Source organism: Scyliorhinus canicula, chromosome 15 (genome assembly GCF_902713615.1).
Source record: "Scyliorhinus canicula chromosome 15, sScyCan1.1, whole genome shotgun sequence".
NCBI lineage: Eukaryota > Metazoa > Chordata > Chondrichthyes > Carcharhiniformes > Scyliorhinidae > Scyliorhinus > Scyliorhinus canicula.
In genome coordinates, this window is record NC_052160.1 from 10,943,338 (window position 1) to 10,965,814 (window position 22,477).

General features: G+C 45.5%; 1 protein-coding gene across 6 annotated transcripts in view; it reads left to right on the forward strand.

Moving 5' to 3' along the window:
- Nucleotides 1–21,270, forward strand: part of LOC119978736 (tektin-3-like) — a 104,555-nt gene extending 83,285 nt beyond the window's left edge. For all 6 annotated transcript variants that reach the window (XM_038820568.1, XM_038820569.1, XM_038820573.1 and 3 more), the window contains exons 7-8: nt 10,002–10,156; nt 20,848–21,270. In XM_038820568.1, the coding sequence (XP_038676496.1) occupies nt 10,002–10,156; nt 20,848–21,151 (459 nt within the window). In that variant the 3' untranslated portion in view covers nt 21,152–21,270. The remainder of the gene's footprint in view (nt 1–10,001; nt 10,157–20,847) is intronic.
- Nucleotides 21,271–22,477: the final 1,207 nt, after the last annotated feature.

A 22,477-nucleotide genomic window follows, 5' to 3' on the forward strand; every position in this document is an offset into this window, starting at 1 on the left:
TTTAGGCTTCTTTCTCACGAGGATATGCCTTTTCCCTAATCGGAATGTATTTAACTATTTAAGCTGTGAGCAATAAGGAGCCAATGAAACGCAGTTTTCTTGAGTGAAAGAAAGAGCAAATTTATTAACCACTACACCTGAAAAAAAATACGGCACTGAGCATTTGGCCTCATGCAGTCAGTTGACCACGCACATATGTGTGCATATGAACATGCAAGCCGTACACATGCGTGCGGGTGCACCCACATACCTGAGTGTCATTTGATTGTCCTTGAGGGGTAGATGTTTGATGGTGTAGCTAATTTAGGTTGGCTGGATCCTTGGATGTGGTCAGATGTAGAAGTTGTTACAAATTTTATGAGGCCTTTGTTGGCTGGTAAATTTCTGACACGAGTTGGCTTCTCAAACCGGGTGACACAATTGTTCATAAAGAGACAGAGGGAGAGAGAGCAGCCTTCGGCCTGTTCCCCCTGCTGAACCACGGTGTCACTTGCAATCTTCCCTCTTGTGGCCTGGCCTTGAAATATTTCACTCATTATGTATTCACAATGAGATTTGGGTCTCTGTCTCTGACAGCCATTGTTTCACCATGCAATACTTTTCATTTTAAATGTCTCTTCTGCAGAAGTTACAAGTTCAGATGGATGTTTGGATTACAGGAAATGTCTCTCTCTTTACACTCCCCGGATCGTCATTTGTTACTTTCTCACCTTGGAATGTGGCCTTGAATTGTTAAGCAGTTTACTCTTCTCAATCCAATTTGCGAAATTTCTAAACAGTTGAAAGTTGAAAAATTGTACTTTCAACAATAAAGGAGCATAGCCATGTGGCAACAAATAGAGCTCGTCTGGTAGGAGTATTGACAAACCTGCAATGAACTGTCGGCACTATTTCAAGAATACACTAATCTGCTCTGACTAAAGTTAAATGACCTCAATCCCAGAGATAGCAGTATTTTTCTACCTGTACCTTTCATTCTGTCTGAACTTTTTGATATTTTTAGCCTCTTCAGTTACAACCACTTGCATTTTTATATTTATTCCTTTTGTTTCTCTCCCTACAGCCGCCATTCATTATTTTCCAATGAGGGAAAAGTGAACCGTTGCCAAGCTGTGTGAATCCTGGCAGTTGCGCCCAGCAATTAGCCATGAGGAGACGTGAGAATGCACGCACCCTGCTATTTTACCCATGCTCCTTGTGTGGTCTGCCTCTGGTTTGAAAGGACAAGGGTAGCAGTGTACCCAGGGAGCAGTGTACCCAGGAAGCAGTGTACCCAGGGAGCACTGTACCCAGGGAGCAGTGTACCCAGGGAGCAGTGTACCCAGGGAGCAGTGTACCCAGGGAGCAGTGTACCCAGGAAGCAGTGTACCCAGGGAGCACTGTACCCAGGGAGCAGTGTACCCAGGGAGCAGTGTACCCAGGGAGCAGTGTACCCAGGGAGCAGTGTACACAGGGAGCAGTGTACCCAGGGAGCAGTGTACCCAGGGAGCAGTGTACCCAGGGAGCAGTGTACCCAGGGTGCAGTGTACCCAGAGAGCAGTGTACCCAGGGAGCAGTGTACCCAGGGAGCAGTGCACCCAGGGAGCAGTGCACCCAGGGAGCAGTGCACCCAGGGAGCAGTGTACCCAGGGAGCAGTGCACCCAGGGAGCAGTGTACCCAGGGAGCAGTGTACCCAGGGAGCAGTGTACCCAGGGAGCAGTGTACCCAGGGAGCAGTGTACCCAGGGAGCACTGTACCCAGGGAGCAGTGCACCCAGGGAGCAGTGTGCCCGGTGATGGGGGGTAGTGAGTGTGAGAGGCAGTGCACTCAGTGAGCAGTGTGTCCTGGTGACTTGGGGAGGTGTCCTGGTGACTTGGGGGGGGGGGGGGGGGGGGGGTGCAGTGGGGGAAGAATGTTTATATCCCAGAATATGTCTGAGTCCCAATATCAACAAAATGGCAAAATGGAGAGGGAGAGCAAGAGTGGCAAAAAAAGAAACATGAACATGACCTGAACTGACAACATGCAACCCTAACATCCCACAAGACAGCAAATACCCTCCTTCTGCAGAATCCAAATCTGCCTCACCAACTATCTTTGGACTCCTAGAAGACAAAAGTCCTCATTAGAAGAGGAACAGCCAATAAAATAATAGGCAGAATTCAACCAGAAGAAAACAGAGTGGGGTTTCGGGCCTGCTGAGTGGGGTGTTTCTTGGCACCTGCAGCACTGAGTCTGCACTTGCATCATTTCCTGCGCTGAAGGACTCCGCTCACCAGTGCAGGAAGATGGCTCACAGATCGGGGTGCCATTTATACAGCCTGGCAACCCTGGCAGTGCTCCCGCCAGCCTGGCAGTGCCACCCAGAATAGTACTAAACGGCGCCCTGTTGCAGTCTCCCTGGCATGGCCGGTTAATCCCGGGCCCCAGGAGAATCTGCCGCAGATTTATTACAATGAGCCATTATCTGGACGAGATCCAGATGGGATGTCTCGCGAGATTCCGTCGAGTGCCGCAAGACATTTCGAGTGTCGCGAATGTCACAAGAGGCCTCTCGTGAGAAGCAACAGCCTCATCGCGTCAGCAAGTCTGGGCTGGTAAATCACGCCCAATATGTTTCTGGACAGGATGCACATCCCAGAAATCCATTAGACACCCCATGAAAACAATATCATGATGACACCAATAATTAGCGATCATTAATCTTTTAATTTGCTGATGTTCTTGAGCACTAGGACTCTAACATAAAGCGAGCCTTAAGGATCACTGGAAAACCTTTGTGTGAACCTGCAACAAGTCGGCTGGCTATAAGATGCAGTACAAAGTCTATAATTTCTCATTAGTGCAATGCAAATGAAGATAGGTGTTGGGCAGCACGGTGGCCTAGTGTTAGCCCTGCTGCCTCACGGCGCCGAGGTCCCAGGTTCGATCCCGGCTCTGGGTCACTGTCCGTGTGGATTTTGCACATTCTCCCCGTGTTTGTGTGGGTTTCGCTCTCACAACCCAAAGATGTGCAGAGTAGGTGAACTGGCCACACTAAGCTGCCCCTTAATTGGAAAAAATAATTGGGTAATCAAAATTTTTTTTAAAAATGAAGATAGGTGTAGCCAGTGCAACATTCATAAGGTTTCCAAGGGTGTGGCAGTAAAGCATTTGATCCTTTAGATGCCAAAAACCTGATTAGCAACTTTCTGCATTTGTACATGTTTATTCTGGTTGAATAAAAGTGCTGAAGGTGTGTTAGAAGCCAATTTGATCTCCGCATTTCCGAATACTAATCATCCTATCTTTCGTCCACAGCTTTTAAATATGTCGGTTTAGGTCACAGACAGTGGGTGGGGAGGTGGGGGGGATTCAGTGGGCAGGAATGGTGGAGCTGGCGGGATATCGAGCAGGACAACAAATCGGCTTTTACACTGGCAGAGTTCCCCCGCTTGATTGGCCCCACCCCCTGTCAATGACGTAATGGGGATCCCAACTTTTAAAGTTGGGATCTCAGTTTAAATCTAATTAAATGTACATTTCCGGGGGGTCATGCTGGGGCAGGCCGGGATGGGGCGGGTTCATGGGGGATGTGCCAAGGATTCCGTGGTGGGGATAGGGGCAGAGGGAGTTCTGTGGTGGGAGGGACGGGGATGCTCGTGGTGGGGAGGGATAGATTTCCATGGCAGGGGTTGGGGGGTGGGGGGAGGCTCTGTGTCTGGGGGGGCGGTGGCTAAGATTTCCATTTCTGTCTCCGTTGGGTGGTCTGTTTTCTGTTATAATTTTTTTTTACATTGGGCGCCTCGATGTTTCCGAAACCTAAGTTACAGGAGGGCGGGTGGGCTCATTCAGAATGTACTCCACCTGAATGACATTGTGGAACCTGGTTTTATGGCAGCAAAATCCAGCAATGCAGCGGACAGGCTACACTGCACCTTTCCCGTCCGAGCTGACACTTTGTCAGCAAATGACAAAATCCCTCCCCCCCAAAATCCCACCCCAACTCCGCTCCCTCACCGTCAATAAAAAAAAACTCCACCAGACTCTATGGCTGATTGCTGAGAAGTATGCTTCACGGGGTGTTTATTTGCTGTAACCTGCTTTGATAAATTTTTTTTTTAAAAAACCTCCACAACATTGGGGCTAAATTCTGAAAGGAACTTAAAATACGTTATAGTCCATCAACGGAAAGTGAAATCAGTCAGGGTGTGTTACAAGTGATCAATTCACTCCCTGTCATTTTGCACCCTTCCAAAATAGAATTTCACCCAATATGGGAAGACGTTGAATATCACTTTGAGTAATAAATGAAGGACAGGGGGATAAACGTCAATTTGCATCCTCCCTCAGAAATGTATTGTCTGTCAAATAGGAGGCCAGCAGTTTCCAGGCGTACTGGGCACCCATCTGACACAGGCGCTAAGCTAACAGTAAAAGCCTTGCCAAATTCAACAGTGGTCTGGGAACACATTCAAAATGTGAATTTGACTTTCCATTTACTCGTGCCTGTTTTCATGCCCATTCTCCCATCCTGCAATGGAGTGGAGGGGCGAGGGGCCGTGATAAACCCTTAATTAGCCTCGTTAGTTCTCCCACAAATGCAAGGGAAGATTTTCCTAAGCCACAAGCAGAATACTGCGGATGTTGGTGGAATGGGTGAACGGGCCACTCAAAACCCAAAGGACAAAAGGAAGGGCTGCTATCCAACGGAAGACAGGAGAGATTGAATGACAAAACAGGGCCAAAGGGGAATGGCGCAAGAAAAGAGACCAAAGGTGTGCCACGGGCAGATGTGAGACCGACTGAAAGCGAAAATAAGAGAAAAAAACAAAACTTGCAAAGAAAACGGAGGGGAAAATGGAACAGAGATTATGACCTGAAATAGTTAAACTCAATATTAAGTCCGGAAGGCTGAAAAGTGCTTAATGGAATGATGAGGGGCAGCTCCTCATGGGGGGTTTCCCATTGCAGCGAGCCCACACCGCTGGCAGTGGGAGCAGACAATCCCGCTGCCAGCAACAACTGGAAACAAAATTCAGGATTGCTGGAATACCGGGAGGGCAGTGAAAAGTAAATTTTGGCTTGCAGTTTGCCATAAAATGTCAGGACAGCTCTTTATATCCATAATTTGCCGTTTATCGAGCCTTCTGCTTGAGCTGTAATACAGAGGCACAGCTATTGCCAACAGAGAGGCAGGAGCAACTTGGAGATACAATGGATAAAAAATATGGCAGTTTCCACAGTGGGTGGGCATTCGGTTGTGCCAGCCTATTCTCTGGGTAACAAAGTTGAAAATTACCAGCCACGCTTTGCGGTGGACATTAAACTCTCTTACTCGGAAGCCAAAAGTCCATACATATATTTCCCATTAGATTTCTGCTTGTCTCTTTAGAATCCTGGCAGCATTTGAATTGAGTGTGCAGTTTACACATCGAGGAACAGCCTGTACCTGGCCAGCAGCCAAGGATGGTGGAACTAAGTTAGCGGCAGTCCATAATTGTGTCAATTCAGCTACCTTAAATCAGAATTTAAATGAGACACTTGTTACAGGCATGAGGGAGCAGCCATTACTTGACCTGTTACTGGAAATGTGCCCGAGGCAAAATAGGTTAGCTGCCAACCTGAGAGCGCTTCATCCAATTTTCATCCAAACTGCAAGCCGCAAGTAGGTGCAACTGGAGAGAGAAGGCCAGCGCAAGCAAGTACGATACATTGTGCATGTGAGTGTACACTATCCCCTCTGACGTTTTTGAGGAATTTTTGGGAAGAAATGGTAACATTCATCAAGATTCCGAATCTTTCATGATCAGAACTGCACATTCTGCTATGACATGGACTCCTTTGTTCTCCCTCTGTTGGGTCTTTGCGTATGGTGGCTCGAAGTGGACAAAATGCACAATGCAATTTTCAATAAACTAGGGCGCCACAGAAAAAATCAAGTAAAAGAATGGCATTTTGAATGTGCCTTTCTTGTCCTCAGGGTGACCCAAAGGGCCTTGGAGACAATGAATTGTTTGGAATTGTTTTAATTGTAGTATAATGGTGCTCAGGTTAGTAAGGTTTAATGTGGGACTCGGGAAAGATTACTCCCCATGTTATGGGGTGGAGATGACATGATGGTAGACTGTGGGTGGGTTTTTCAACCCCACCCCCTCCCCAACGGCAGTGGGATCTTCCGGTCCCGTTGGTGTCTGTGGAGCCTTGTGTGCCCCGCATCCTCCGCCACCAGGGAGCGTGCCATTGCGGGGAGCGGGTGCGGGGGGTGTTAAGGGGGTTCCTATTCTGTCGGACTGGAAGTTCTCACCAGTTGGGGCTACACCTTGGAGATATGGATATAGTTGTGCGCTGACAATCATCAGTTTATGTTCAAACATGCAAGCCGTAAAATCCCTTAGTGAGACAACCAACCAAATGACAACATGGTGGCAGCAGGTGACGGATCTTGAAATTCCAGAGAATGGAAAAATAAAGAAAAACTACAGTTTGACCTGAGCAAAGTGTGCCTACTTCCAAAGCACAGCTGGAGATCACCCAAAATAGCGGCATCTCGGTGGGCGGTGGGGGGGGGGGGGGGGGTAACCTGCAGGGCAGAGGAAAGATCAAGTATGCAGTTTGGAAGGATTCCACCAGAGCATACAGAGGTCCATTGTCAAACCTGATTGAATGTAGATTCAAAGGACCTAGCCAAACCACATCAATGGTGGGCAAAGCTCAGGGTAAATAATATTGCCAGACCTGATCGAACGTAGAGTCAAAGGACCGAGCCAGGCCATGAAACGGGCGAGCAAAATTCTCTAACAGGCTGAACTAACCTATTAAAAAGAATCAGGGCACTAATCAGGCAGTGTGGGAAGAAGAGAAAAAGACAGTTACGTTGGTGCCATCTTGGAAAAAAACCTTAAAGCTTCATTTCTCTTTTCTTGGCCATGAATGCTAAATTGAAATCAATTTCAACTCGTGCAAGGGTTAAACCAGATGCAAAATTTTTAGTCATAGAGAAGAACATTTTTAGATTACAGGAGTACATAAGATTAAGTAGGAAATTTGAGGAAGTCCTAGTTGATACAGTCTTGTACGTATTTGGTGAAATTAGCAGCAACATAAAGCACGCTATAGATGAATCATCCTCAACCACATTTGGTGGAGTATCAAAAGCCTTTGACAAGTATTTTAAACTCCAAGTTATAGAGTGCAGACTTAAAAAAAAAGATATAGAACACCTCCAATAAAGCACCAAATTGGCAAAGAGGCTCCAGCGAAAATGAGACAATACTGAAGCAAGGTAAAATATGGCCGCAGACTATGTCAATGTGATGAAGTCAAAGAGTTTAGTGCAGAGGAAAGAAGAGGTTGAGAAGCAGCCAAAATGCTTAAAAATAGAGCTTTTTGAAATTGTAGCAGGTGGCAGTTATATAATGATGGAAGTTATATAATGTAACCCAAAAGCAACAAAACATGCAAAAAGAAAATGTGGTTGAGGAAAATGTTTGTATCAAAGCTGTGTTGAGACAACTCAACCAAAGGTAAGCCAAGCACAACCAGCCAGGCACAACAGGCAGAAAAAGTGCTCAAAGAAATTGCTGTCAGTAAAGACTCTTTAAGGAATCAGTATGTGGCCCTAAAAACATGAGTTAAAGAGATGCTGAATACTGCTTAAAAAAAAAAGTATTGGAATTATCAGTAATGACAAAGCAGTATACTGAAGTGCAGTGTGAATTGGCAAGAGCATCTCCCATTTGACAGTTTGACAGAGAGGTTCTGTACCACTTTTGTAGCACGTCCAATTGAAAGAGAAGACGAACATGAATATTGCTGGGTTGAAGAACTCGCTGAACGGAAAAGAGTAGGCATTGAAAGGAAGAGCTGGAGAGCTTTTCAAACTGCGAGCAGATGCTGAACCATGAGTACAGAACTGAAACAAGTTAAGCCTTCATCGAAGACAGACCTGCTAATGGTGAAACCCAAAATGAACGACAAAGACAAAACACTGCTGCACACAGGAAGATAAGATTGAAAAATGTAAATGAAGCTGAAGATTCAAGAACTAGAAAGAAAGCACCTGATGCCTCAAACCTACTGAGAACCATTGATTTGTTGAAAAGTGAAATGAAAATCAAAAACCTAAAATGCCAAGAAAAAATGTGAAAACTTGCAAAAGAGAAAGTAAACGTTCTCACAAAGCAGCAGGAATAATCTCCGAAACAACTAGCAGGAGTAAAATTGAAAAGTGTGAAGTTAGAGGGTAGCACAGAGGAATTGTGCTCTGCTATGGAGAGAAACTGTTCAGCATAGAGAACAAACCTTCAGGCAGGTAGGATGAGTTTGCTAATTAAAAATTAGAATGTGATGAACTTCAAGCGTTGAAAGTCTCTAAGTAATGTGGAAAAATGTATGGAGCAGGAAAAGGAATTGTCGATGAATTGGAACAGTTAGTTGAATGCAACATTAACAACCAAAACTGATGAAATGTTGGAACTCTTCAAAAGAGAAATGAAACTCTTGAACTTTAATCCAATCTGAAGCACATGAAGAATGAAGGGGGCAGTACGGAAGAGAAAATTCAGCCTTTAAAAGCAGAAAATTCTAAGAAACAGACTAAGGCTCTAACGGGTGAATTGAAATAGCCTAAGGAGCAATCACTGACCATGGAAGAATGACCCCGAAAGGAACTGAATGCCAAGGTGAAGTTTTTGAGCTTGTTTAAGGATTCTCCAGATAACTCTGAACGTCCCTTGAGGAGTTGCTAAACTGAATGAAAAGATTAATCGACTGGAAAATAAGAGAGGAAACAAATACTTGATTAGAATTGGGGAATGAGTGGAAATGAAGGTTGCACTTCTAAAATGTCAACATTCAGGAAGCACATGGTGGACCCCACAGAGACAGAAAACTCAAGTCCACCCTTTGAACAAAGTTCTAATCCCTCTGGATGGAATAGGATACGCTCATGGTATCTGATCAAAGGAGATGGAGAGTTGACAAAGAAAAACATCATACCAAAGAGTGCAAGGGATGAACCAGACGTTGAAACTTGAGTACTTGAAGCATCGAGTACTATTTCAATTCCCAACCAACAAAGTCAGTCCAAAGCAACCGAGACCACCACTCCCCTGAATAGGAGAACAAGATCTGGAAAAATAATCACGCCTCTTAGCCCATCTGAATTTGTAAGTCATTGACTTGGGAGAAGGGGTAGCGTGGAAATGTTACATTGTAAATATATTTGGGTAAGGACTTGGGAAGGCGGTTAGTATATGGGTTTTTGGTGTAAGCATTAATGTGCAACTGTGGAAACAGTGTCGGCCACATTATGATGTAGAGCCACATGATGGTAGACTGTGTGTAGAGAGGGATTCTGAAGATAGCACCTAGATTACTATAATTATGGTGCAGAAGGGGGCCATTCAGCCCATCGTGTCTCATGGGCTATAACAGCTCCGAAAGCTCGTGTTTGAATCAAACTGTTGGACTTTAACCTGGTGTTGTAAGACTTCTTACTATAACATGGAGATATGTGTATAGTTGTGTGTCAACTATAAACAATTTATGTTCAATCACACAGTGAGATACCAAACAACCTTACAGCAGTATATTACAAAATGCAGCAGCATCATCTGCTTGTTTGCAATGTTAGATCAGACATAAATATCGGTCAGAAATCCTCTGAAATAGTGCAAGGGATTATTTGTGTTGAACTGAGAGAGCAGATGTGATCTTGGTTTAACATCTCATCCCAAAGATGGCACCCTTGACAGTACAGAACTCATTCCTTCCTGCACTGAAGTGTTAGTCTAGATTTTGCCTCTGGGTTGGGACTTGAACCTTCTGACTCGGAGGCAAGAGTGTAAACATCTTAACTTTGCTTGTGTGTGGAAATAAGGAAAACACACGCGGGAAATGGAGTGCGAGGTAGCTTCACTAATTCCCTCAGCTCCGTGATTCATCTTAGACTTCGGATATGCCAATAATTTGTTCTTGGCTGAGGTGTTTTACGGAGTAGCTTGGTACTATTATGCGTAACATCTGTTTTGTTTCAAAGGTTCTGCAAGAAATATTCCAAACGGAATGCACTATCGAGGAGCTGAAGATGGCCATAAGGCAAAAGGAAGCTCCCATGAAGGTTGCACAGACCCGGCTGGAGGAGAGAATCAAGAGGCCCAACATGGAGTTGGTTTGTGATCAGCCTCAGCACAGGTAAGTGACAGGTGGCTCTGACTCGCAGTGCGTGAGTTGTCCGTTAGATTTTGCTGGACTTATGGTTCAAGATTTATGGCTATTTATGTCAACTTTATATTTTTTATTAGCCAACCAAGGGTGGACATAGCAACCATTTGAAACCTATCATGTGCCCAAAATAACTTGCCGTCTGTGTGGCCTCCCTTTCAGCTCCTGTACTTACCTGTCCTTTGCACTCTTTCCATTCAGGTCTCAACTTTGACATTCCACATGATAGTTTTCTACCCAGGATATATTTCACTTCATCTTTAAAAGGAATTAAATTTCAATAATGATACAAATATTACATTGTTCTCCCCTCCACACGGTCTGTTATGCCATTTGGACACTCCTTATCGCCTCATTGTAGCTACCTTGTTTTCCGAGTCGCACTCGAGATCCTCCTAACATAGTTGAGGATTATCACATCAGATCAGTCATGATCTCATTGAATGGCGGAGCAGACTCGATGGGCTGAATGACCTACTTCTGTTCCTACATATGGATGGCAAGCTCATCCCTCTGGCCACTACTTGACCAATTGGAGGCCACAGCCGGAGTACCATGTGCAATTCCGTCATGTTGGAAGGATCTGATTGCACTGGACGGGGTGCAGAGGCGATTCACCAGGATGTTGCTGGGGGAGAAATATTAATGAAGAGAGGTTGGATAGGTTTGGGTTTCCTTGGAGCAGAGAAGACTGAGGGGGCGACCTGATGGAGATGTACACGATTATAAGGGGCATGGACAGAGTGCTTAGGGAGCTGCTGTTCCCTTTAGTTAAAGGGTTAGTTACAAGGGGACACAAGTTCAAGGTGAGGGGCAGGACGTTCAGGGAGGATTTGAGGAAAAACTATTTTTACCCAGAGAGTGGTGATGGTCTGGAATGCACTGCCTGGGAGGGTGGTAGAGGCGGGTTGCCTCACATCCTTTAAAAAGTACCTGGATGGGCACTTGGCACGGCATAACGTTCAAGGGCAATGAGCCAAATGCTGGCAAATAAGATAAAGTAGGCAGGCCAGGTCTTTCATGCATCGGGGCAGACTTAATGGGGCCAAAGGGCCTCTTCTGCGCTGTATTATTCTGTGATTCTGTGAAAGTACAAAATAGCCAGTGCCTTAAGGTGGGGCCAGTGTGGGAAATTAAAAAATGTCATCCATGTGCTGCTGAAACTATGCTGGAAGTAATATTAGATAAAATGTTATTCTTTCAACTTTCGCCAGTGAACATATCGCAAGATACAGATAAAGAATCAGCCAATTTGACACAGCATAAAACTGTCCGGACTTTATTCAGATCTTGGCACAGAATTCAAATGTCAATAGTGGAAATGCGAGTGAGAGGACAATCTTTTGCAAGATTTTTGTGACTTCCTTTCCAAAGAAGTTTTAAATATATTTTTCCTCATCCAATTGCCTCTCTTTTTGTGCCGGAACTCCTGCTAACTTTCCACAGATAATGTGAGGTCATGGCAGTAGACCAGGTTATGATAGGGGGCACCTAGTTGGCATTCATAGCAATTTTCAATTCTGTCCTCACCACGTCGGCATTTTCCAAATGCAGCAAGGGAAAGTAAGAGCCGAGTGTAAATATTCCCTCCGTAGGTGAGGTGGCATGGAAAGCAATTCTAACACCCTCTACGGCCAACTCACCATAGTCGGCAATCAAAGCCAGGATATTCCTGCTTCATCTGACTCAGCTACATTTGGCAAAATGTCTACCAATGAGATGCTGGGGAAGCAACTTCAATGACTCTCCAACATAGAAGACCTTCAAACGAAGAAAAAACTTATTTTACAAAATAAGTGTAAAAGTCACATTTCTGAGACTAGGCCAAATGTCACAGGGTTGGCTTTTACACAATATTTTCAAGGGGTTGACATTCGTACTTGGCTTGGGCCCAAAGTCAAAATTACAATGGCACAAATGGCGCAGACAGGGAGGGCAATATTTTCCAGCCATTCCTGCCAGTGGGATTTCCCTGTCCCGCCGTAGAGACCCTCTTGCCACGGTTTTCAGGCAGTGGGAGGGTGTGAACAATGGAAAGCCCCGTTGACAGCGGCAGGATTGGAAGTTCCCACTGCTGGCCAATGGCGGGCTGCCTTCACTGCCGCAAAACACATAGCGTGGGGGGGGGATGCAGAAAACACCTCACAATGGGCTGAATGGCCTGCTTCTGTGCCACAACCTTTCTATGGTCAAGGTAAAAAGCAACAACGCTAAAGATTTCACATTAAGTATCCTTCATAATCTGCTCACTTTGATCATTTGAATAAATAAATTCAAAACTTTACCATGTAATTGTTTTAAACATTTATTTACCAGTACTCATTGTCATCAGTACGTGTATCATTGCAATGAAACCGAATCAGCAATATCTCCAGGATAATACTTTGACCCTTGGAAAGAGGTCCTCTTTTACGCACGGTTTATGGAAAAATAAGCTGGTGTTAGCTGAAAAAAATATATAATGGGGCTCGACTATGATATGAGACCGACTCTTAGACAAGTAAATATGATAGGAGAAAAAAATGAGTGCATTGCATGAGATTTAATTCAGCATTCCGTACTGTGATGTGCTGGGAAGAGGTTTGAAATCATCTGAGATTGAATGAAAAGGTCCACTGGCTCTACTAATTGCCTAGAACTGGTTGGGAGCCATATTTCCCCTTGAGGCGAAGATGCCCCTCTTCATCATCTAGAGTGTGGGCACACAGGTGACTGCCAAAGGTGACAGGGTACCACGGATGATTGAGTTTTGGATGAGCTGTTGCCTTGGGATTATCTCTCCTTGCTGTTTTCCTCTGCCTCTGACATGCGCTTGCTACTGAAGGAAACTTCACCGTTTCTTGTTTGGTTATGCCAGGTGTAATGATCCCGGCTTCTCCCTGGTCTCAAGGTTGATATCAAAACAATAAGTAAAGCCGTCAGAGTTTCCTTATAATGCTTCCTTTGACCGCCATGAGTGCGCACCCCAGACCCGGGTTCTCCATTGAAGATTCACTTTGGTAAGTGAGTGCCAGGCATCCTTGTCACATGACCGGCCAAACTCAGTTGTGATTGGCTGAATTTGGCAGGATGCTTGGCCGTGCCAGCTTCAGTGAGCATCTCAGTGCCTGGTATTCTGTCCTGCCACCTGACCTTCAGAAGCCTCCAAAGGAAGTTCAAGTGAAAGTGGTTGAGTTTCCAGGCATGGTGCCTATGCTGAGTCTCGCATGTGTCCCGCAGGGTGGGCAGGGCTACTGGTCTATAGGCTTTCAGTTTTGTAGGCCGACTTGTAGGCATACAAAATGATCAGAGGGTTAGATAGGGTGGACAGCGAGAGCCTTCTCCCGCGGATGGAGGTGGCTAGCACGAGGGGACATAGCCTTAAATTGAGGGGTAATAGATATAGGACAGAGGTCAGAGGTGGGTTTTTTACGCAAAGAGTGGTGAGGCCGTGGAATGCCCTACCTGCAACAGTAGTGAACATGCCAACATTGAGGGCATTTAAAAATTTATTGGATAAGCATATGGATGATAAGGGCATAGTGTAGGTTAGATGGCCTTTAGATTTTTTCCATGTCGGTGCAACATCGAGGGCCGAAGGGCCTGTACTGCGCTGTATCGTTCTATGTTCTATGTTCTTTCCCAGGCCAGTTTTTGAAGTCTGCCAAAGACAACACTTGCTTTTGCAATGCTTGCACATGACTGGCCATAGACAGCTGAGTGAAATGAATTTCTCCACTGCTGATAGGTAATGGCTCGTGGACTGAAACCTTGGAGTTGAGATCGGATTTTCCTGGAGCAGACTGGTATATCATTCCAGTTTTCTTTGTGCTGATCGTAAGGCTGAAGTTGTCACATGCGTTGGAGAAGAAGTCGTCTGAAGAATAGCTCTCATTAATGTGTACACCCCTCTCAAGAACAGCTCTCTGTGTACACCCTTCTCAAGAACAGCTCTAATTAGTGGGTACAGCCCTCTTAAGATGAACTCACATCAGTGGGTACACCCCTCTTAAGACCAGCTCTCATCGATGTGTATACACCCCTCCCAAGACCAGCTCTCTATGTATCCACCCCTCTCGAGAACAGCTCTAATCAGTGGGTTTAAGACAAACTCACATCAGTATGTACACCCCTCCCAAGACCAACCCTGTTAAAGCCGAAGATAAATTCGAAGATGAGCTTGGTGTCAGTAACGAATGAAAGAGTTGGGAGGTCCAAATGAAAAAGTCAATTGCTGAAGGCCAATCAATATCTTCCTGTGACTTTCTACTTGTGGCAACAACAGTATTGTACTCTAGTTATGCTACTGTTGTCCAATTAACTACTGCGGAAATCCTAGAAGCAAAGCACATACACACTGCCACGATAATCCCACCATGCCTTCTAAAATGTTCTGATCTTCGAGGTAAATGTTTTCTTCACTTTAATATAACATAAGAGCAACTTATGTTCTCTATATCTTGCAATCCATAGCTGTTCTTGTATCTTAATACGTGTCAATTTTGAAACCTACAGAGGGAAGGTACAGCTAGCTGCCAACTAACAGTTATCCATTCATTTCTCAAAGCTCAAACACCTATCCCAGCTATGAACTTTGCTGCCCCTGCAGCAACAAAAAGGTGTCTTAAATGATGTATTAGTCTCGTTTTCCAGAAAGCTGTTTCCAGCTAACTGTTCCAGTTCAGAACAAGGCCAAACAGTGAACGCCTTGGTGTACAGAAGCCTTTACATGGACAGACAATTAGTTCTGTCAGACTATTGCAATCATGTTGTCAATATTATCTGTCAACTATATGTACTTGGCAATTAACACTTGTCAGCAAGGCAGAAGTGATTAATCTACTTCTTCTAATGCACATTAACATGCGTGACAAACTAGGATGTTGTAGCATCTCTACCCAATCTATTTCCAGCCAGCAATGAAGAGCTAGAAGATGACCAACATTCAACGCCGGTTTTGTTTGTCTAATCCATTTGCACTGCCTGATCTTCTTAAATCTGACCAGAAATTAGGAGCATTTTCTGCACCTTTCTGCATTGCCTCCATTGAAGATCTCCTCTTCTAACCCTGTTTGCTGGGCTCCAGATAGGAAGTATTTTAGTCAACGTTTGAAATGACTCAACCACCATTAGGCTAGACCAGACATTGGATTTAATAGGTGTGGGATAAGATTAGAATTGCATGATTGGGCTGAAGTAGAATTGACTATGGGAGACACAATCATCGAATCATAGAATTTACACTGCAGAAGGAGGCCATTCGGCCCATCGAGCCTGCACCGGCTCTTGGAAAGAGCACCAAAGCCCATGCTGCCACCCGATCCCAGTAACCCCACCTAACCGTTTTCGACACTAAGGGCAATTTAGCATGGCCAATCCACCTAACCTGCACATCTTTGGATTGTGGGAGGAAACCGGAGCACCTGGAGGAAACCCACGCAGACACGGGGAGAACGTACAGACTCTGCACAGACAGTGACCCAAGCCGGGTGATGGAACTTGCTGCAGGTGTCAGGTGGGGGGCCTGTACCACACTTAGATAGAGAAATACAGCACAGAACAGGCCCTTCGGCCCACGATGTTGCGCCGAACTTTTGTCCTAGGTTAATCATAGAATTTTGGACAATTTTTCATGGCCAATCCACCCAACCTGCACATCTTTGGACTGTGGGAGGAAACCGGAGTACCCGGAGGAAACCCACGCAGTCACGGGGAGGATGTGCAGACTCCACACAGACAGTGACCCAAGTCGAAATCGAACTTGGGACCCTGGAGCTGTGAAGCAATTGTGCTATCCACAATGCTACCGTGCTGCCCTTAAGAAGTTAACCTACACTCCATTATTCTACCCTAATCCAAGTACCTATCCAATAGCCGCTTGAAGGTCCCTAACTTTTCCGACTCAACTACTACCACAGGCAGTGCATTCCATGCCCCCACTACTCTCTGGGTAAAGAACCTACCTCTGACATCCCCTCTATATCTTCCACCATTTATCTTAAATTTATGTCCCCTTGTAATGGTGTGTTCCACCCGGGGAAAAAGTCTCTGACTGTCTACTCTATCTATTCCCCTGATCATCTTATAAACCTCTATCAAGTTAGTGATGATACAGCATGGCGAGGGTAGAATTGGCTGCGCCACAATGGTCTGGATTAGAATTGGCTGCAAGAATAGGCTGACTAAAGTTGACAGTGATAGGGAAGGGTAATACAGAAATTGTTGTGACATATGGATCACACATTCCATCGGGGTGGGAATGCAATCAACAATCAGCTCCGAATGTTGTATGTTTCAAGATTTTGGATTATAATTTTGGCCAGGATGCAATAGCTCACAATCTTTATTCCCTTGTTAACATTAACAGATGCTGGCCAAAATGGGAGAAAGGAGTGTTTGTTTTGAAGTGCCTCAGGCAGCAATATCCACTTTAGCCATATCTCAAATTGGAAAAACCCAAAATTGGACACTTCCTTTGGCACTTCTACAACAAGGGAAATAGATGAGTCACAAATGCACAGAAATATGTATCCAGAGGGATGAAGTATTGGGGGAATTGTGGAATTAAACCACAAATATACTGAATGGCTTGTTGGTTTGGAGATAATCAATCTGGCACTTCAGATGCTGTTATTGCAATTTCAGAGAAATGGCATTCACTGTAACCCTTCAAGTGCAGATATTCCTCAAGGATTGAGTGATTTTCCATTAGTGTGGCACACAAGTATCCAGCCAAGAGTGGGCCTTGAAGGTTTTTGTCCAGCCTTCATTGTTTGGGAATATCTAAGAAAGGGCTATCAGCAACTTTCCCTCTCATCATGTAGGTGGACATACGCAATCAGAGCAGGAATAGACCATATGATTTGTCAAGTCTGCTTCACCATTCAATACAATCAGGCTTAAACTCCACTTTCCTACCTGCCCCCAAATCCCTGGTTCCCTGCGACCAAAAAGCTGTCTATCCCAGCCTTAAATATATTCAGTGTTGGAGCATCCACAGCTCTCTGGGGTAGCGAATTCCACTTGTTAGTGACACAATCACTCCTCATCTCAGTCCTAACGGATCGACTCCCTAACCTGAGAATTTGCCTGAATCTAGATTCCTCGACCAGGGGAAACAATCTCGCTACATTGTGGAACCCCTTCAGAATCTTGGATGTTTCAGTGAGATCACCTCTTATTCTTCTAAACACGAGGGACTAAGCTGCTCACCAGGGGACAACACCCTCATCCATCGAGCCATAGAATTCCTACAGTGCTGAAGGAGGTCGTTCAGCCCATCGAGTGGCCAATCTAGTAAAGCTCCCAAGGTGCTTAATTTCTAGAATTAACAAAGAGGCTCTGAGTAACTGGATGTTATTTCTGACAAAGTTGGCAAATAGCTTCCTCAAAAAGTTGGTAGTCTAGATGCAGCCTTTGTATAAAAACAAGGGCCGGGCACAAAATCAATGTAGGCGCAAAATCCCACGAGAGTAGAAGAATGAGAATCTTGCCAGCGAGATCTGATTTTCCCCTGCCCCTCGCCAGTGAAATAATGAGGCTTCTGCCGAGGAGGCTCGGGAACCTCATTTACATACATGTAAATATAATTAGTAGGTCTCCCGCCCAAGGGGTCAGACAGTGAGAAGTCATCGAAGTGTCGAGTCCAGGAACATTCCCCCATCCTGGAACTTGTGGACTTTTCACAATTTGGTGAGAAAATTAGAAGGAGCAGAGAGGAGTTGGGGGTAGAGGGTGTGGGTGGGTCACATCCATGTCTTTAGAGTGTAGAGTATTTGGGCTATTTTGGGGGGGGGGAAAGCTGGTTTTTCTGGTTTCACCAAAGATGGTGTCACATTGAAATGACCCCTCTGATTTGCGTTGGAGTAAGGGTGATAGGTGGGCAAACCTGCTATGGCCCCTCATAACCATTCTGGGAATTTGGTGGCCTTTCTTGAATTCCAGAGCCCAAAGTAATTCTGCCATTCAAGTGAAAAGAGAATCATTGAAGGAGTTGCCGACATACTTCCAGGGATTTCTTCAGTACAATGCTGGAGGATGAATTTCTTTCCATGGGATTGACATCATGTGGATTTACAGACTCAAATCCCTCTACAGCTTCAATAACTCAAACCATTGGGACATTCCACACTTACAGGATGAAACTAACTGACCGTGCATCTGTCCCTGTCTTTGACAGCTCAGAATCATAGAATTGTATAAATCGATGGCACAGGAGGAGGCTATTCAGCCCGTCATCTCACTGCTGCCCTTCTGCCACGTCGAAGCTCTGAGTAGAATGCAATGTTTCGGGAGTCTCGTATCAGGCATGTGGAGGAAGTAGCCCAGTCAGAGGAGCTGATCGAGCCTGGCCAAAGTCTCAATGCTGGAGATGTTGGCTGAATCCCCCTTTCTGGCTCTTGGTCCTGTAAACCTGTAAATTACAGCATTTCAGGTCTTGGCCGGCTACTGCCAACAAGGGCCGACATCGATGATGAGGTTCAACATTGCCGTCAATGTACCAGCTCAACCTTCAGTCACCTGAGAGTGTTAGAAGACCAGCACCTCAGCCCTGACACCAAGCTGATGGTGTACAGAGCAGTGATGCCCGCCCTCCTATATGGATCAGCGATGTGGACTAGGTACAGTAGGCACCTCAAAGCCCTAAAAAAAGAGCTGCATCCGCAAGATCCTGCAAATCCATTGGGAGGGTAGATGCACCAACATTGGTGTTCTCGCCCAGGCCAACATCTCCAGCATCGATGCATTAACCAAGCTCGACCAGCTCCGCTGGGTGGGATACATCACATGAGACTCTGGAAACAAGCACTCTATTCAGAGATTCGGCATAGCGCAGGGCAGTGGAAACGCTTTTAAGCCTGCTTGAAAAAGTGCAACATCCCCACCATTACCTGAGAGTGCCTGGCCCAGGACTGCCTGAGGTGGAGGAAAGGTATCTGGGAAGGAGCTGAACGCCTTGAGTTTCATCGCCTAGAGCAAGCTGAAGCCAAGCGTCGACAGTGATAGGAGCACACGGCAATCCGGGCACCCCACCTGCCCGCTCCTCTGCCCCACCTGTAACAGAGACTGTACGCTGCACATTGGACACCTCAGCCACCAGAGAACAGAACTCATTTTTAAAGTGGAAGCAAGTCATCCTCGACTCTGAAGGACTGTCCAGGAAGACGATTACAGCACTTCAAGTGCTTATTAAAGGCATCGAGTGTTTCAGTCTCCATCACTCCTTCAGACAATGAGTTCCAGACGTCTGGGTGAAAAATAGACTTTCCAATTCCCCTCTAATCATTCGACCATAAATCCATGCCTCCTGGCTACTGACCTCTCAGCTAAGGGAAATTGGTCCTTTTTATTCCATCTTATACACAGCAATTAAATCTCCTCTCAGTCTCTCCTGATCCAAAGAGAATGACCCCGGCCCATGAGAGAGAGGATATTAGCAGCACTGATATATTTATAACTCTTATTGCCAAGTTGCTTCAGAAGGCAGAATGGTGAGTCCGTAGAATCTAAATAAGACTTTAAGACCAAATACCAATAAAGAGTCACAACACTAACTTGTCTTTTCCATTTTTTAATTGTTCAACAACCTACTGGGAATTTCAAACGTAAAAAAAAATGTTTTTCGTGCCTGGAAATGACGATAATAATAATGAACAGACTTGGATTGGATGAGCCTCTGTTATGTTAATGCAGGCTTTACTCCATTTATTTTAATCCGCAGTTCACCTTTAAAAGGTCCTTTTCTTCTGTTTGTTTGCAACCAGCAATAATAGAGAGGAAGGAATGTTTAGTTAATTAGTTCTCCCCTACTGTGGTTCAGATAAACTCAAAAGTAAAGGCAGGAACAGAACTTCTTGGAAAATGCTAACAATTTGACCCATGGACTGAGATATTAATGGATGTTCCCAGCTGACTATTTTCCATTCAGCAGTAACTGCTGTGATATTTTATGATCACCTGGGATTAGCCACACCAGCAATGCTTTCAAATGTATTCTAATGGGCCTGAAATCCCAGAGGGATGTTCACCTGGTCTCCCACAGCAGGGAACCAACAAGAATCCCAGTGAAAATGTTCAAAGGGAGTCACTTTCAACGTTTCTCTCAGGGGTTTCATGAATCTCTCAATGAAGTTGGAGCAGGACACTAAGAGGTCCTGGCGGGATTTCAGGGTGCAGTCTTGCATGTGAAATATGTGGCATCAATCACTGAAAGAAACTAAAGGTTTCATATTTCTACCAAAAAGTGGAGGAAAGTTTATTTACTTGTGTTCCCTGTAGCAAATCAACCCAAACGCCTGAAAAAGCCACTTGTCCAAGATTCAGAACCACGCCATCTCACATTTCAGTCAAACGCAGATCTCGGACAACAGCCCCCAGGGCTAGATAAACACACCACGTTTTTTTTAATGTTCCCACAGAGCACTAAACTTATATCTTCCAAAGTAAGATTAAACAGGCCGAGACCTTCCAGCCGCACCGTGGGGGGTCTTCCCAAGGCGGAGGGGGCAATCCATTTGAATCGCCACTGACTTCAGCGGGATCGGAAGGTGTCACCAGCGGGAGGGGTTGAAAAATTCCATCCCTCGACCTTTACCTGCCCCCCCCCCCCCTCCCCCGAAACAGACAGCGAGACTGGCCCTTCAAGTGCACACTATTAAAAAGTGATTCTCTTTCCTTTGCAGGTTGGTCTGTGAAGTATACACCATCGACGCAACTATACAGACATTGAAACAACGTCTACAAGAGGCACAAAATGCTCTGCAGCTGCTGGTGCAGACCAAGTCTGTCCTGGAATATGACATTGGTGTGAAGGCCAACTCCCTCTTCATAGATCAGGAGAAATGCATGGGAATGCGCAGAACCCTGCCCAACACACCGCGGTTGATTGGTTGCACTCAGTTGAATATGGGCACTTATTGTGCTCCACAACCCTCCGGAAAGAAGCCATGCAATTGTGGCTGCAAAAATAAAAAGAAAGTAACATAAATGAATTAAAACAATGGAGCTCCCAGGCTTCAGATAAGTGCATGTTTTGGTCTGTTTCAGAAAACAAGGCTTGAATATTGTGGAAAAATAAAATAAAGAAAATTGGTGGTTTAACAAAATGTTTGCACGTGGTGCCTTTGTCCAATTTACAAGACTTGCCATTTCCTTCTCTGTCACGACATGAACATCCATTCATCATCCCCCTTGTCTGGAATTTATAATTTTTCAAAATTACCCCAGCACTCCCAACCCAACACCCCCCCCCCCTCCCCCGCTCCCTCTGCTGAGACGCAGGTTGTGATTTAGTGGCCTTGCTAGCCGTGGACATAAATCCCGTAATAATTGCCGCTACATCTTGCGGGAGGCCAAAAATGGGTTTGTGCCGGTGAGACTTCTGAATGCATCTTTTGAATGCACCCTCCCCCACCCCCCGAAGACTCAATGAGGTTCACGCAGAGGAAGGGCATGAGGCTGATGAGCATATTTAATAATAAATTTGAATATAATTATAGGGCTTAATGCCATTACTTCCGCCCTCAACGTATCTTCCCATCCAACCAGCATGACACCACGTCAGCGTGAATCACTACTGGTTTTAAAAAACAAACAAAAATCATATATGATGAGCATGCTGGGGGTGCACAGCTAGGTATAGCCCCCTGGTGATGAGGGACATAGTCGGGCAGTGCCACTGGCACACTTGCACCGCCCCTTGTCTCTGCCAACCTCCCAGTGCCAACCTCCCAGTGTCTCAGGCCTATGAGAAGAGGGTGTACCCTCGTGCCTGGGAGGGATGGTCATCCCGATTCTTGTGTGGTGGGGGGAAGGTCTCTCTGATGCTTCCGTGGTGGGAGGGGGGTCGTTCCAATGCTTGTGGGGGTGAGTGGTCCTCCCTGTCTGACGGTGGGGGGGGGGGGGTGGGAAGGTGGCACCCCGATCTCTGTGGAGTCGGACTTGATGGCTCTATCATCCCTGCCCAGCCGTGGTGATGGTGCAAACTATCCCCCGGATCCTCTGTGCCAGAAAATCTGGAGTGAAAACTTGGCTGTGCGTTTGGAGAGATACACACCTGTTTTCAGTCTGGCAAATGTTTAGGAAAAATTCTGCCTACAGTTTGTGATTATCTGCCAGTCTCATTCTTGAATTAATTTCCTACACTAATGCAATAGCTGTTCACATTGACTGGTTAGGCTGCTACTGCTCTGAGGAAAAGCACAAGTGTGTGTAAAATGCCACCTCTTCATTGTCACTGGGTAAAAAGTCCTGGTAAACAGCTGGTGGTAATAAAGCCTCCAGGTTTGGAATTACTTCATTGTGCTGCAGCTT